The sequence below is a fragment of the Rattus rattus genome, chromosome 14, assembly GCF_011064425.1.
Source record: "Rattus rattus isolate New Zealand chromosome 14, Rrattus_CSIRO_v1, whole genome shotgun sequence".
NCBI lineage: Eukaryota > Metazoa > Chordata > Mammalia > Rodentia > Muridae > Rattus > Rattus rattus.
Window position 1 is genome coordinate 80,206,876 of NC_046167.1, and position 15,803 is coordinate 80,222,678.

The window sequence follows — 15,803 nt, forward strand, 5'->3', positions numbered from 1 at the left end:
CCTCTGATACTGTTTGTGATGTGTCGTGAATGGTGCCTGTGCATGGAGGAGCAGCTGAGGACAAGATGGCACATATTGTCCTAGAGTTCCAGCCCATGGGAAGGGCAGGCTTAGAAGAAGTGACCTCGAACGCAGTGAGCTTGCAGCTGGAGAAACACTGAGTTCTTGGGGCAGTGTCACTGAGGTCCTGTCCTGAATCACAGGGACCACAAATCTCTGAACGAGTGGAGACGAGGCAGCTGCAGAATGCATTCAGAGGTTCTGGTAGCTCAAGTTTGACCGAGGCCAAAGTGAGCCCAGCGCCGGAGAAGCCCTTGCCACTGGGGTCTGAACCCAAGGGTAGCCTGCGTAGGAAGTGAGGCCGTGAGGAGGGAGCAGAGCGAGAGGCAGAAGGGAAAGAGAGCAGGTGTGCAGGGGACTAGGGTTTTGGTGGATGTGTGTGGTCAGTGTGGTTGAGTGCTGGGCAATAGGCTACAGCTGCATAGAGAAGCAGACAGGGGACGCACCTGCTTTCAGGCAGGGGCACCTGTTAAGCCCCTCCCATCCCCAATGAACCAAACTCGCTGAGTATTTGGAAAGAGAAGCAAGGGCTCGGGCAAAGCCAGTCCTTTCCTTCTGTCCTGAGCTTGAAGCCGGAGGACGGTTCCACAGGACTCTTATGGGTAGCTCTGGGTGGGGACCAGACTTAGAGATACTGGGTTTATGTATGGCTTGGACCAGGGAATAGAGAAGTTCACTCAAACATTGTGCTCAAGACGCACCAGGGACTCATTTAAAGGGCAGACTCTTGGAGACCCCGTTAAGCTATGCTGATTCAGAAAGTCGGGAGGCTCTCTCCTCTCTCCACCGTAGAGATTCTGAGCCGGGTGTCCCGACCACCTACTCGTTGAGAGTCCTTCAACACTGGCGACTTCTTGGCCTTCTAACACCATTCCCCTGGGTTTGAAATCTGTGTCAGCCCTGCAGAGAGCTGGGAATGAATCACGCTCCCGAATGGGACCGCTCAGCGCCGAGTAACCGCCAGAGGGCGCCAGAGGCCTCGGCTACGAGTTCGGGCTTCTCCGCCCGCGGACGCCGCGCCCGAGACGAGCCAGAGCGCTGCGGGCTCACAAAGCGGCCGGACGCGCGGCGGCGGCGGCAGGTGCGCAGGGGAACGAGCCGGGCAGCAGCCTTCCCAGCCACCGCGGTACAGGAACACCAGCAACTCGGGCACCGGGACTCGGGCGGGCTCCCAAGGTACGTGCCCGCAGAACACTGAACCCCAACTTGGCATATTTGCCGTAGTTGGGATCTTCCCGAGGCCATCTCCCGGGCCGGCAGGGTCAGGGCCTGGGGGCATCTCTGCGTGTCCCTGTTGCAAAGAAGCCGCGGGTCGGGAGCAGGGAGACCTTTGCCTTAGCTGGGATGGGAAGCCCGGCTTGAGGGCACCCCGGAGCCCCCATCTGACAGAGCCTGGGATGATGCTCAGAGCGCCGTTATCATCCCCATCTCTGCCCCAGAGCTGTGGGGCCCCGTCTGTGGGAGTGCGGCTGGCACATTGAGCATCCGGGTTTTGGGGAGATGTACTGGAGCCCCACATCCGGGAGCGGGTGAGAGGTTCCTCTATAGTTTGACGGTAGCCCCGAATCCGTGACCCAGGCTCTGCGTTAATAGCTGTTTCCATTCGTAAGGGCTCTCCAGGTGCAGCCTCCGTCCCAGGTGTGAGAGGGACCACCCTGTCCCCGCCGCGATCCCTAGGCGCTGTAGCTTGTGCGCGCCCTGAGGCGCCCAGACACCCGGCGGGAGTGAGGGGCTTGAGGTAGCCCTGTTGTCACCGGCTCACGCCCGTGTGCCCTGCCCCCAGATGCCAGCGATCGCGGTGCTCGCGGCGGCTGCCGCGGCGTGGTGCTTCCTCCAAGTGGACAGCCGGCACCTGGACGCGCTGGCCGGTGGCGCGGCCCTCAACAACGCCAATTTCCTAGACAATGACCAGTGGCTGAGCACCGTCTCCCAGTATGACCGTGACAAGTACTGGAACCGCTTCCGAGATGTGAGTACCGCTGCTACCAGCCCTGGGGGTAGAAAATGGGGGGAAACCAGAGGGGGGTGTAGGAGTAGGGGCGGTAGGTCCAAACCTGCCATGGAGGTCTACAGTGCATACATCTGGCCTGAGAGGAACTTTAAAGAGAACTTGGAAGGCTGGGTGCTCTTGCGTGTTACCTGTAGTCCAGGTGTGTGCACTTGTCGGATCAATGCAGCCTTCCGTGCAGACACGGGGCACGAACCTTGAGCAGCTTGGGGAGAGAGGCTCTCCAAGTGTCTGAGAGCTTCTGATGGCGGACTGACTTTACCAAGCCCTGGAGGGAAGCTCCCAGGAGCGGCAGGATTTGGTCATCTTTAGGGTGCATCAGAAAATAAAAAATCCCTAATGGACAAGCACAGCTCATTTATTAGGGAGGCAGATACGGCGGGCGTGGGGGGGGGGTCTCGGGAGTCTCCTGGCAATGAGCTTGATGAGACGACAGGGAAGAGTGTGGTGGTTTGGAGCCTTCCAGACTTTAGAGGAAGGGAAAAGGGAGCAGACAGCCCAGAGAATCAGACCCCTTTCCCCATGAGAGTGCTGGCTGGGACGTGGGGTAGAAACTCCGGAGCATCTCGGAGCACATCTGCTGTTTGTCTCCACCACAACCCTGACTTCTACATACCTATGTGCCCCCAGAAGATAGGGCAAGGAGCACCCCCCAGTAGGACCTGCTCCCAGCCCCTTCAAAGACACCCCAGAGTGGCAGATTAAGGGGACATTAGAAATCCATGTCCCTGAGATGCTCTCGATATTGTAAAAATGTCCAAGACTTACAATGAGTAAAGCTTTTATGTTTGAATGTTGTTTTTATACAGTAGTGTATGTGTTAGGACATTTAAAAAAATTATATATGTATATACATGGCATGACCTGAGCCATACCATATATATATATTTAAAGGGGTGACCTGAGTCATACCACTGAACCCCATGCTCTCATCACAGGGCATGGCTTATATGTAGAGGTAGAGAAGGGGACCCCACACTTCTCTCCACTGGATTTCCTTAGAGCCTATTCTCAGTATCTCCAGGTCTTGCAGGGTGTCCGTCTCTGAGGAGCCGAATGACTTCAGATGCCTCCCTGTGCTTTCTAAATAGCACCTGTCCAGTCTCCCTCCCAGCAGGAGAAGCGACTTTAGTCTTGAGTGGGGATTTGCTGTTATGTTCTCCCAGCCCCTCGCCTCCCTGGAGGAGCTTCTTCTGGGAAGAGCTGTTCAAACAAACACTTGGGTACTTGGGGCTGTCTGCAACAGATCTGCCTGTTGGACCCAACATAAAGAGATGCTAGCTGCATCGCAGTTCCTACTCAGCTAAGCTCTGGAGGGCCAGACGGTGATGCTACCACCCCTGTGTGTAGGATGGAGCACGGAGGGTAAAGACACAGTTTTATTTTTGCTTTAAATTACTGCGTGTCAGTGAGGGGTGAGGATCCAGGCACGTGATGAGCCCTTACACACCCGGGTAAGTTGGGCTTGGTTTAGAGCAGTGGTTCTCAACCTGTGGAGCACAACCCCTTTGGGATACCGCATATCAGACATTTGCATTATGGTTTTTTTTTGGGGGGGGCTTGTATATCAGATACCATGCATATCAGGTTTTAACAGTAGAAAAATTACAGTTATGAAGTAGTAGCAAAATGGTTTTATGGTTGGTGGGGGGTCACCACAACATGAGGAACTTTATTTAAGGGTCTCAGCACTAGGAAGGTCGAGGACGGCTGGTTTAGAGGTTGGTGATGTGGAACAGGGAATGGGTGGACACTTGAGCCTGCTGGATCTCTGGGTTGTGTGAAGGTCTGTATCCTCAGGGTGCCTTGTGTTTAAGCTTTGAGTCTTAGGAAAATGAACAGCTTATTTCTTATCTTTCCCTTGCATGGTCTTGACTGAAAAATAGTAGACCAATATTTCCCGCCGAATCCTAACTGATGGTGAGACTTGGGTCGCTTGCTACACCAGGCTTTTCTTCTGGGGACCTGGACTCCTTTTTTAGGAAGAGTGCTATTTGTTCGTGTTTCTTAGTATGACTAGGAACGCCGCCTTCATGGCTGTTTTGAAGAAAGGCCCAAGGTTCAAACACGAGGCAGGAAGCCTCCAGAGCAGATTTAATGCCCAACTAGTGCTTTTAGCAGCGTATAGTTTGTGAAAACGACAATTCGGCTCAGCAAACCATTAAAAACATCCAAAGATGTTGAAACATTTGCAAACACCATCAATCATCAACCATTCTCTACGCTTCATGGAGTCACGTGATTCCCGCAGTGACTCAGATATAATTGAATGCCATTAACCCCTCTAAGTGGTGTGAACTCAGATCAGGGGTCCTTTTAGAGCAAGCCCAACTATCTTTAGTTGGGTCTTAGAAGTAGCAAAGCCCTTGGGGACCGGGGAGGAGGCTGGTTTCTCCAGACACAGGCTACCCTTGGGGTAAGAAAGTGCATCTCGGTGGGAGGGGCCACCCAGGGTGGGAGGGGCCACCTGGGTGAGGGGGGGTCACACCGGGTGTGAGGGGCCACCCAAGTGGGCGGGGCCACGCTGGGTGGGAGGAGCCTGGCCAGCCTGATGAGTTCCAGCAAGCCAGGCCTTGTTCCAAGTTAACAAAACCTTCTTGGCCTATCATTTTGGGGCTTCGTCTTTGTTTTGTTTTCTGCTGACCTGGAACTCATTCTGTAGCCTAGGCTGGCCTCAAATGCAGAGATCCCTTTGCCTCTGCCTCCCAACTGCTGGGATTAAAGGCGTGCGCCACCGTGCCTGGTTGGGGCTTTCAGCTTTGAAGTCCCTGATCACTTTAAAGGAATATGGTAAACGTGCGCCTCAGGTTTTTTGAAACTCACTGTGAAAGAAAACTACCCATCTTTCACTGCTGACTCATTGCTTTGTTGGACTTGGGTGATAGACACTTAGAAGTGACTTTCCATCTTGGCAAACTAAAAGCCAAGAGTTCTCTTCATTTTGTCTTATTTTGATGTTTTGAGACAGTTTCCTCTAGTCCAGCCTTGAACTCCTGACCCTCTGGTCTAGCTAGTGCTGGGGTTATAGGTGTGCAGTCCCATGCGCTTGGCTCTAAGCAGTCTTTTCAGAGAAGCGATCGTACCAACCTGATTGACTTGGAAATGGACACGATGGTGGGGTGAGCCCCTTGCTTTCTTGGCTGTTGAATGCGCTGTGACATTGCTGAAGGTGACATGGTAGCTCCTGAACTGCCACTTTTAAATGTGTCTTGTCACTCTCAGGGCACGAATACTCATTATCCCCAGTTGAACCATTAGAATGACCTCATGACTAGTTTTCTGGAGTTAGGGATCCAACAATGACATAAAAACGCTCAGATGGCGGATCCTCTGAACACTTGTGGTTCCTTCATGAGCTTGTGGTTGTTCCATGAGCTCATGGTTCCTCATGCACTTATGGTTCCTCCATGAGCCTGTGGTTCCCTCATTAACTCGTGGTTCCACCATGAGCCTATGGTTCGTCCATGAGCTTGTGGTTCTTCCATGAATTTGTGGTTCTTCCATGCACTTATAGTTCCTCTATGAGCTTGTGACTCCTCTATGAGCCTATGGTTCCTCCATGCATTTATGGTTCCTCCAAGAGCTTGAGGTTCCTCCATTGGCTTGTGGTTCCTCTATGAGCTTGTAGTTCCTCCATGGGCTTGTGGTTCCTTCATGAGCTTATGGTTCTTCCATGTGCTTGAGGTTCCTCCATTGGCTTGTGGTTCCTCCATGGGCTTGTAGTTCCTCCATGGGCTTGTGGTTACTGGGCTTGTCTATTACTTTATAAAGAATAGAAATTGGGATGTTTTGGTCAGAGGGAGGCCTGGACTTTTTCACAAATATAACATCAAAGAAGGAAGCTATAAGCAGGACAGCGACCCATGTGAGCTCACTGTGGTTGAGACAACAAACCCAAACCAGACCAAATGCCAGCCTGGAGAGAGGAACTGGGCACACAATCCCACTCCAAGCCATGAGCTATTGGCAATTGTCAGCTGCCGGGAGAAGGGGACAGTTTTCAGTAAGATGGCAGTTGGCAAGTTGACCACTCTCCAGTAGATGACCTCGTCAAGGATATTGGGGCAGCACAGGTCAGTCTTGAAAACAAAGATAATGGGACTGGTGGGCAGGGAATGGGGTGAATCTAACGTCATCGTCACCATCATCACCATCGCCATCCTCATCGTCAGGAGGAAGTACCAAAAGCTAGTGTTTATATTAAGCCACAAAGCACTTCTCCATCTCTAGCAGTCATGTATCCGACTGCCCCGTGGTCTGAGTTTGAGACATCAAAATGTCTCAAATCCGATTTGGCTTTGACCAAGTTCCCGCTATTCATTCCTACGTTTCATTCATCCTTGTAAATATTTGACTGCTTCCTAAGTACGCGGCTCTGACCTATAAAAGGGAGCAGGTTTAGCGTAAGCCTTTGTCTCTGGTAACTTAGGCTGTGGCCCAGTTCTTTCTTATTCCACGATCTTTTTTTAAAAAAAGTTTTTTTTTCTTTCTCATGAAGATAATACCCGCTGGCTGTAAGGAAATGATTTAACATTGCAGAAACAGATAATCGCAAACGTTTATGGAACCTACCGTGTGTCGGGCATTGTTCAAGACACTTCCTGTGTATTACTTGATATAATAATTCAATGGAAAAAAATACCCCTATCCTTGCCTGTGTATCAAGAGAGCTGAGCTTCTTAGCCAGGACTCCAGAGCTACCTGAATGTGGAGGGTCCTGGGGCCTGCAACCAACGGGGCTGAATGGTTCTTACCTGTGCACCCTGTCCCTAGTTCCATCCAAATCACACGGTAAGCAACCCTTCCCCATGTCAGTCGGCCCTGCACCTGAACCGTGGGGAGCAAGGTAGACACAGCCTATTACCGGCGTTGTGCCAAGCGTTATCTCCTAATAATGAGCTTCTGATTTGATTAAAATAATATTGTTGCTTACACTAAACATGACATTTCCTTTCTTTTGCACACACCAAACCAGCCTTGACATTTAGCTCCAGGATAATTACCTCCCAGGAAGCCCGAAGAGTCAGAAGCACTGCCTTCAATGGCATTTGTCCTACTCCTGAGTGGCCTAGGCTTGTACCTCTAATGAGAGTGCACGGAGCATGCTCCGTGGGATGTGGCACTCTGTGGCAGGAGTGGGTGGCAGCGGCTCTCTGATCATAGCATCTCACTTAAAATAAGTGGGTCTCCCTCTGGGACGGCGGGAGACTGTTGACTTCGTCCATGGGGCTGGTGACCAGAGATGGCGTGGCTTAGTGGGTTGGTCATTAATTTGTTACCACGTGAGGTGGGTTGGTGACAGAGTGTAACGGAGAGCCATTTTGATTGACCAGGTTCAAGGAGACATAAATGAGCTGCGGTCCCGACTCTCTTTAATGAACCCACTGTCTTAAACCCTCTGAACCACACGGCCACTGAGAGAAATAATTACTTCCCTGGGTCAGTTTCAGGGTTGACAGGCCTAAGAGCGTCCTGTCTTCTTTGGCCTTCTTTTTGGTCTGTCCTTGGCAGAGAGAAGAGAGGTCTTGCTTGGTGGATGGTGGTAGGGCTTCTTGTCTCTGCTGACTGACCGAATCGAGTTTCCCACCTCTGCATGGTCTTTGCAGTCCCCCCTCTCCCCACAGGGGCAGGACTGGATCGCATTTCTGGGAGACGAGGGACTTTGAGACATGCTGGCAAAGTTATTTTACAAGCTTAAGAAGTGGCTCCAGAGAGAGAACCTGACCCGTAAGAGTCCCCAAGGGAAAAGCCTTGACCAACCATTAGCTTAGCTGTTATTTTGCTTGAGGAGACGGAGGAAAATTGGTAATTAGCCATTTTACAAAAATTACATTTCTTTATTCAGTATGACATTTCAAACCAGACATAGCCAGTTTCTAAACTCACACACTTTCAGGGAGCCTGCGTTTCCCTTTTAAAACATGTGTGTTCATGTGCCTACCATGTATGTGCTATACACGTGTCTATGCACACATGAAGGAGCCCGAGAAGTGAGATGTGGGCACGAGAACCCCGGACACAGGAGTTGCAGTAGGTGGTGGTGCTTGGAGCCAACCCAGGTCCTCTGCAAGAGCGCTCTGTAGTTCACAACTGCTGAGCCATTTCTGCTGCTCCACCTGCCTTTCTTATCAAGAGGGGTCTCTGTGCTGTGTGTTACATGGGGAGCTACTTAGACACATGGCCTCGTTTCCCCCAGGTTAGGTAATTATTCCAAAGACATTTCTGTAGGAGATGAAATAAATTGCCAAGGCTGGTTTTATGGGTAGAGAGGTGATGGGGTCCTGAGGCGGACGGTCCAGCTAGCCATGTGCTATCACAGCTTTTTTAGTCCCTCTGCACATCAGATACCTGCCGTTTGGTCTCGGTTCTGAGTGAGGCCGTTCCTCTGGGGACAGGACCCACACAGTCTAGTGATGGTTCCCACAGGATTCAAGTCTACCCCCAAGCTCCAGGTTTGGGTTTAGAACCCACTGGGAGTAGGCCTAGGATTGGCCAGACTGTTGTTCCGTCTCTCCCAATAACCCGCTGTTCAGTTCCTGCTCATTCAAGGCACTCGGGGGCCTGCACTTCACAGCGGTCAGAGCACACTGGCTAGGGCTTAGGGAACCCCAAGCAACAACAAATAGTCGATCCCAAGATGGGTGCTTTGTTGGTGTGGAGCTGATCCTCAAATGCCAGTCACATCCGGTCTTTGCTAGGTGCTTGGAGCAGGGGACAGACACAGTCTGTACTGTCCCGGGGCCTTGATCTTCTGTGTGAGACAGACCGCCTTCACATAGCCACCAAGGTGCAGCTGGGAGGGGGAGGCACCAGGTATCTGGAGCCTGGATCAGGAGGAGGAGCTCTGGAAAGCTTTGTGTTGGGGAAGTCTCCATCCCTGGTGAAGGAACAGAGGCTAAGCCAGAAGACTGAGTTAGCAGGGGAGGAGAGCAGACAGCTGTGTTCCAGACAGAAGCACGGACAGGGCTGAGGGTCCAGAAGGGAGAAAGCCTGTAAGGTGCTTTTATCAGGAGTGTTTATCCTAGGGTTCTCTCGCCTACGTGTTCACACATCTTCAGTTTACTACACTGTTTTTGAGACCAAAGAGTCAGTTATCGAACTTACAGTACAAAGATGGCCCAAGCACTGGGGAGGTCACCTACTCCTCCTCTCCCCTCCTGTGCCTTTCTGTGCCACCCTCTATAGCCTTTGTGCTGTGCGGATTTGGGCTCACAACCTGGTACTACATAACCTTTTTAGCGTGTTTGTCTCCAGTCAAGTGAGCTGGGCTTTAGAGCCCCGGTTCCCTCTGCTGTTTGAGGGGCTGCAGAGTTTCCTGGATGCTTTGTGAGGTCGGTATTTTAAAATAAGACCAAAGTTTGCGAGGTGCCCCTGAGGTACCCCTGAGGTGCTCCCTTCCCTTCCTCTCTCCCACTGCTGAGAGCAAGTGGAGTCCAGACTTTGAGGTCACACACGAAAGGCTTTGCTCTCTGAAGTCAGTTAGGGTAACCGACGCCATGAAGCAAAGTGAGGGTGAGCAAAATTCACCTCATACCGACAGGGCTACCACTGACATCAGGGCAAGGAAAAATCCCATTTTCCAGTACATGTGTGCCCTGCGTCAGTTTTGAACAATAGTCATTGCTCATTTGTGGATTGGAGTAACCTGTGAGTCCTGTTTGGTATAGAGGTGTTTGAACTCATGAGTACAGTAAGATCGATGGAGACCTTCACTACCACAGAGGACTGGGTAAACCATCAAAACCAAATCTTCCTGCCTTCAGAGGCCAAATTCCAATCAGTAGCAAGCGCTGACAGGATCCCGTGTTCCAAAGCCATTCCACTGACCTCCCCTCCTAACTCTTAAGCTTCACTCTACGCCACTTGGTTGATTTTATCCCCCCTAATCGATAGTAAATTCACGGTGCCTAAAATCAGTAGACCTATGGCCAAGAGGGAGAAAAGAGTCCATTGAAGAGACATGTGCCCACCTGGGGGTTTTCCCATTGTGCCATTATTCTGGGGAGTCTGAGTTTTTCAAGATCTTTCGGCGTTTAGTGGGCATGCCGAGTCTCCTGGGATTTTGTGGGCCTTCCTGGTGAGTGCCCAGCACTTCGAGCAAGACGCACGTTGTTTTCCTTATAACAACAGCCAGTCTTGTGTTAACCCCAGGGCCTGGTCTGTTCCATTGTTTTCATCTTCCTGAATGATTCCTGTGTCACTTCGGTGGAAATGCCATCCCCGTGAAGGCCCAACTACTGCGCTTTCTGGTTGGTATTTGGAAGTTGTGTGACTTTTGTGTGCCGGGGCTGCTGGCTTAAATAACGCTGCAGAAGAACCTTTGCACATATATCATAGAAAGATGTATATATTTGTATTTTATGTGTTGTTAGCGTTTGTCAACACGTATGCATGTGCAGCACATGCATGCAGTGCCTGTGGAAGCCAGAAGGGGGCATCATACCCGCCCTGCAGCTGAGTGTTGAGATCGGAACCTGGGTCCTCTGCAAGAAGGATAAGGGCCCTGACAGTTGAATCACGTGTCCAGCTCCTTGCACCTAGTTTTGAATAGTTTCTTTCTATAGTCCTTCCAGACATGTTTTCTTGCCTTCCAGAGACAGATCCTAGCATACTGACTCAGCAGGCTTGTCAGTATGCCAAGTTTGTTTGTCCCTGTGCTTGTTACGCGGAGACTGACCAGTCAAGTTGTTCTTAGGTACAGTAGGGAGACGAACATGGCTCCTGCCTGAGACAAGCCAAGAAGTGTGTAGTGGTTGGAGAAACCTGTTCGGAGTCATTCTGCAAGGAACAGGCCTACAAATGGACCAGCAAGTCTCGCATACTGGGCTCTCTGGCACCTTCTACTTCCTGTGATTCCAGACCATACCTCTAGCGGACCGTGGATGAGGCTTTTACACCTGCCCTTGTCAGATTACCTGAGCTCACCTGGACTTATGTTGAAATCTGTGAAAAATTACTACCATATGGCCTGACTCTGGGGTCCTAAACACTGGTCATCCCTCTGTTGTGTCCACTATCCCTCTGTTGTGTCTGCCTTCCCTCTGTTGTGTCTGCCTTCCCTCTGTTGTATCTGCCCTCCCTCTGTTGTGTCTGCTTTCCCTCTGTTGTGTCTGCCCTCCCTCTGTTGTGTCTTCATCCCTCTGTGGTGTCTGATATCCCTCTGTTATGTCTGTTTTTTATTCACCAAAGTTGAGTTTTGTTTTGGTATGTGTTATCCTTTTCCTTTCATTGTGCTATGAATATCCCAAACATGTACAACTTGTTACCGAGGGGCACTTGGCACATTGGGCTTTATTACATAAGAACACCATCATGGACATGTCTTTGGGTGGGCCTAGGTTCCCAGGGACACATCTAGTGTGGGATCCAGTGCTCACCGTAAGAAAGTGAGCATTCAGCTTTAAGAGAAGTGGTTGGACCATTTCCCAAAGTGGTTAGGCCAATTTCTTTTGCTACTACGGAATCAAAATTCAGTGGTAGCAACACATGCAATTAAAAATAAAGACCAGAAGCAAACCTATAATCAAACCCACAGATCCAAGTAAAAACTATGCTGAGCCTCTATTGTTTTTCAGGCACTCTTCTAGCTGAATGGAACACGTGTGTGTGTGTGTGTGTGTGTGTGTGTGTGTGTGAGAGAGAGAGAGAGAGTTTAAGTGTGTGAGAGATGTCTAAGTGTGTGAGTGTGTGTGTGATTGTGTGTGTGTGATTGTGTGAGTGTGTGAGAGTGTGAGAGTGTGTGTGTGATTGTGTGTGTACGAGTGTGTGTGAGTGTGTGAGAGTGTGTGAGAGTGTGAGAGTGTGTGTATATATGAGTGAGTGTGAGAGTGTGTGTGTGAGTATGCGTGTATGAGTGAGTGTGAGAGTGTGTGAGAGTATGTGTGATTGTGTGTATGTGTGCGTGTGTGTGTAGAAAGGAAGAGAGAGAAAGAGAGAGAGAGAGAGAGAGAGAGAGAGAGAGAGAGAGAGCGCACATGAGTGAGCAGGAGAGGGCCAAGCTCATGGATGAAAACAGTTAAGAACACAGTAGTGTTTTGAATGTTAGAGAAAAAAAGTTAGGTAAAGGGACTATAGAAAAAAAAATGTCTATACTTAACAGAGGATTCTGTTATTCTTTCAACAATTTAAAGAAATAGATAATTTTTTAAAAGGTTAGTCGATACAAAAAAGAAAGAGAGAAATTAATCACTCATTTTTGTCCACTATGCAGGGAATGTTAACTCTTTGGGTGACATCTCTGTGTTCAGTAGACTTCAACAGTTTTTTTAACCTTTTTTGTGGGGATTGACGTGTTCACAAAGGCACATCTACAGAGGCCAGGGTACACCTTGCAGGAGTCAGTTCCTCTTTCCCTTAAGTGGGTCCTGGGGATTGAACGCAGGTCATCAGCCTTGGCAGCAAATGCCTTTGCCTGACAAACCATCTCAAACCAGCTGGACTTTTCAATTCCAAAGTTTCCTATAATTTATAAGCTGTTTTTATGGCTTAACACACACATTCTTTCTCATTCACTTAGCAGCACAGCGTAGACGTTTAAATGTGCTGTCGGGCTTCAGAAAGGACATTTTAAGGTGTTAGATCACGCCAGTGAATATATGCATTCCATAATGTGCCAAACCAGGGTTCCGGTGAGGGTCAAGGAATGGTTTTTATTCTTCCTGATTTTGGAGCACGAGAGTCTTTCCGAATCTAAAAAGCATTTGTATCACATTTTCAAGGAGCAGAGATCCCTGGTGTCCTTACACACGCATCTGTGTTGAACGGGAACCCTCGGAATCTGAAACCCTTACCTGTGCTGGGTGTTCGCGTTTCGTGGTAAAGGATGGTGTAACCCGCCATGCCTACCGGGATACACACAGGCAGTGGGTCCTACTCAGGGGAAGTGCATGGTGGTCCTCACTTCCCTCCGGTTCTGCCCGGGAGACAGCCGTGGAGAAGCATCAGCTCAGTTGAGTGTGGGGGAGACCCTTTGCCCTCTCTCACATCCGCACCTGGCTTTGAAAATGTCTACAGAGCCGGTTCTCCGGGGACACCGCTGAAATGGTGGCAGTATTAATGAACCCCAGTCTCACTTATAATTGGGAGCAGATGCTCCGAGCTGGATTCTTAAGTGCAATTGCCGCTGACGAATCCCCCGCTGCTGGCGCATCCTATAGATGCTTTAATGCCCCTGTGGTGGAAGAGGCTGAGGGGAGATCATTAAAAATCAAGTCCATCTTCACCACAGCGGCAAAGTGGCTTCTTCTATAGAATACAGACAAGGCTTGGGCCCCGCTCGGGCTTCCTGTGTGTCTAAGACATCTGCCTGCTTTTCATTAACCCGGTACTTCCTCCCGCCCACAGCTCTCGCCAGACCTGCTGGGTGTACTCACTGTGGAGAAGGCAAGGGAACGGTTCCCTGGGTGCTTTTTCTGTGTCATCTGTGAGCTGGGAGCACGAAGCCACCTCTCTGAGTCTGGTCAGCTCTCTGGAAGTGTTTTTACAGGCCATTGGTCTCGATCTGGAGAAGACTGTATCCCTGAAGACTCATCTGGCCACATCTGGCCACATTTTGAGTTGCCACAGTGTGTGGGCAGGGACAAGTGGAACCTTCTGTCCCACAAAAGAAACATACAGCCAGGCCAAGGTTGTAAACATAATAGCCTATGCGAACGTCATTCCTCTTATAATGCTTGAAAAGTTAACTTCCTTGAGAATTTTATGCATGCACACAGTGTCCCCTTCTCCTGGATTTTAAGTCCTTCCAGCTCCCCCTTCCCTCCCCTCCTCCTAAGCTGATGTGCTCTCTTCTTTTTCCTTTTCCATAACTCACCAATTCCAATTTAGCGCTGTCATTGCGCGAGTGAATGTAGGGCTTGTCACTCACTGGGGGCAGGGGTCACCTACCAGGGTCCACACCCTGGAGAGACCCAAGTCTCCCCCCCCTCTCAGTCATCAACCACCACCAACCACCACGAGCTTCTCTCTCCGCTAATGATGTTAAATGCGAAGGATTGTGTCAAATTGGGGAAGACGAGGACGGGGACGTCTGCCCAGCCGCTCTCTCCCCGTTCACTTAAGAAACCAGTGTGCATGGTTTCCCAGGTCCCGGAGGGCAGGTGGGAAACGGGAGGCAAAGGCCCTGCCCTCTGGGAGCTTCTACTTTGAGACACACACTCTCTTGCAACTTTTGCCTTCTCTGAGGTTAAAGTCAGGGTTATTTGAATAAATGTGTTCTGTGTCGCGTCCTTGGAGGGGAATGTGGTAACTTACTGTAGACAATGCAGTATCATCAAGGCCATGTGACTTTTATTGTTTTTGTTGAGAGAAAGAGCTACTGGGAGTTGTTCAAGATGGCTTTGCGCTTTCCTGTGAGTTACAGCAAACGTCTTCACTGTGAACCAGAGGCCTATTTAATTTTCTTACCTCAAAGAGTGGGGGGAATGCAGAGTAAAACATTTCCATTCCCCCCAGAGTTGACGGTTTCCAGATGGACAGGCGAGGACTGTCCCTTGGCGTCTGTCTCACCATCCAGCTTGTTAATGCGCCTTACTGTAAACAAGGGAGGGTCCTTGCTTACAGCTCATCTCTGTCTCTTATACTGAACAGCAAGCTTTTAAGACCTGCTCTATGACCCCACGGTAGTGTCACCTGTGCTGTGTGGCCCAGCATGCTTCCAGCTTGGCCTGTTCCAGGGTGCCCTGATTGGGGCTCCAGCATGAACACTTCAGCTCTAATCTCCTGGCTTCTGCGTGCTGAGGGTTTGACACAGGTCCAGCATAGTCCAGCATTCTCCCTTGAGACAGGAAAGGAGTCACAGCCCAGGACAAAGCCATGGAGCCTAGTTGCCTCACAGGTGACGTGGGATCCTGTCTTAGTTTTAGTTCAAGTTGCCTACAAGTCTAGAGAGCACAGGTGGGGAACGTTATCTCTGTTGGTGCTTTGCTCTTCATAATGGGTCCTTAGGACAATAGGAATATGGTGTGGTCCAGCCTTGACTGGTGGCAGGACTTGGTGTCAGCTCTCTTCCTTCTGCCTCCTCCTCCTCCAAGACTGTCCTGACATCTAGCCTGCGTTCTTCTCTCAGCCTGGAGGGCCTCAGGTGTGGGTAAGGTTGAGTACTATAGACACTGGGAGGGGTATGGGGAGTGTGGACAGACAGGATGTTTCTGGTCTGGCCTGAAAGTTATTTCTTCTTCCTCCTCCCCCTCCTCCTCCTCCCCTCCCTCCTCCTTCCCTCCCTCCTCCTCCTCCTCCTCCCCTCCTCCTCCTCCTCCCCCCTCCCTCCTCCTTCCCTCCCCCCTCCTCTCCCTCCCCCTCCCTCTTTTTCCTTTTAAAGATCCATTTCTTGTCCGTGTAAGTCCTGTGTTACTCGGAGATGAAAACATTCTTTCTTCACCCTAGGCCTGGATTAATTTCAAAAGATCCATTTAGTCATTTGGCAAGCTCTAAGGTGCCTGGGGAAAATGGAGGTCGCCTGTCCCGTAATATGCTGCCCCATTAGCACAGCTCTGGGAGACCACCTCCTTCCCTTCAAGTAGGCTTGCAGTCATAAAACATCTGACCCAGGACTTGGCACCCACATGGTCTACAGTAACGTCTCAGGCACTTTCTCTAAGTAGGTTTTAGAGTCTTACTCTCTGTTTGCTATGCTCCTTCCCGCTGTAGAGCCTAGTCTTCACGTAAATGTTTTAGTAACATACAGAACGGACCCGCGGATGGGTTAGGTCTCTGAACAAGCAACAGGGGTCAGTAC

The 15,803-nt window shown here is 50.4% G+C and overlaps 1 protein-coding gene across 2 annotated transcripts in view; it reads left to right on the forward strand.

Moving 5' to 3' along the window:
* The first annotated feature begins 1,107 nt into the window (after positions 1 to 1,107).
* Positions 1,108 to 15,803, forward strand: part of Spock1 (SPARC (osteonectin), cwcv and kazal like domains proteoglycan 1) — a 473,240-nt gene continuing 458,544 nt past the window's right edge. The window contains exons 1-2 of one of the 2 annotated variants that reach the window (XM_032884270.1): positions 1,108 to 1,236; positions 1,844 to 2,029. In XM_032884270.1, coding sequence (XP_032740161.1) covers positions 1,844 to 2,029 — 186 coding nt within the window. In that variant the 5' untranslated portion in view covers positions 1,108 to 1,236. The remainder of the gene's footprint in view (positions 1,237 to 1,843; positions 2,030 to 15,803) is intronic. The other variant, XM_032884269.1, reaches the window with a different exon arrangement.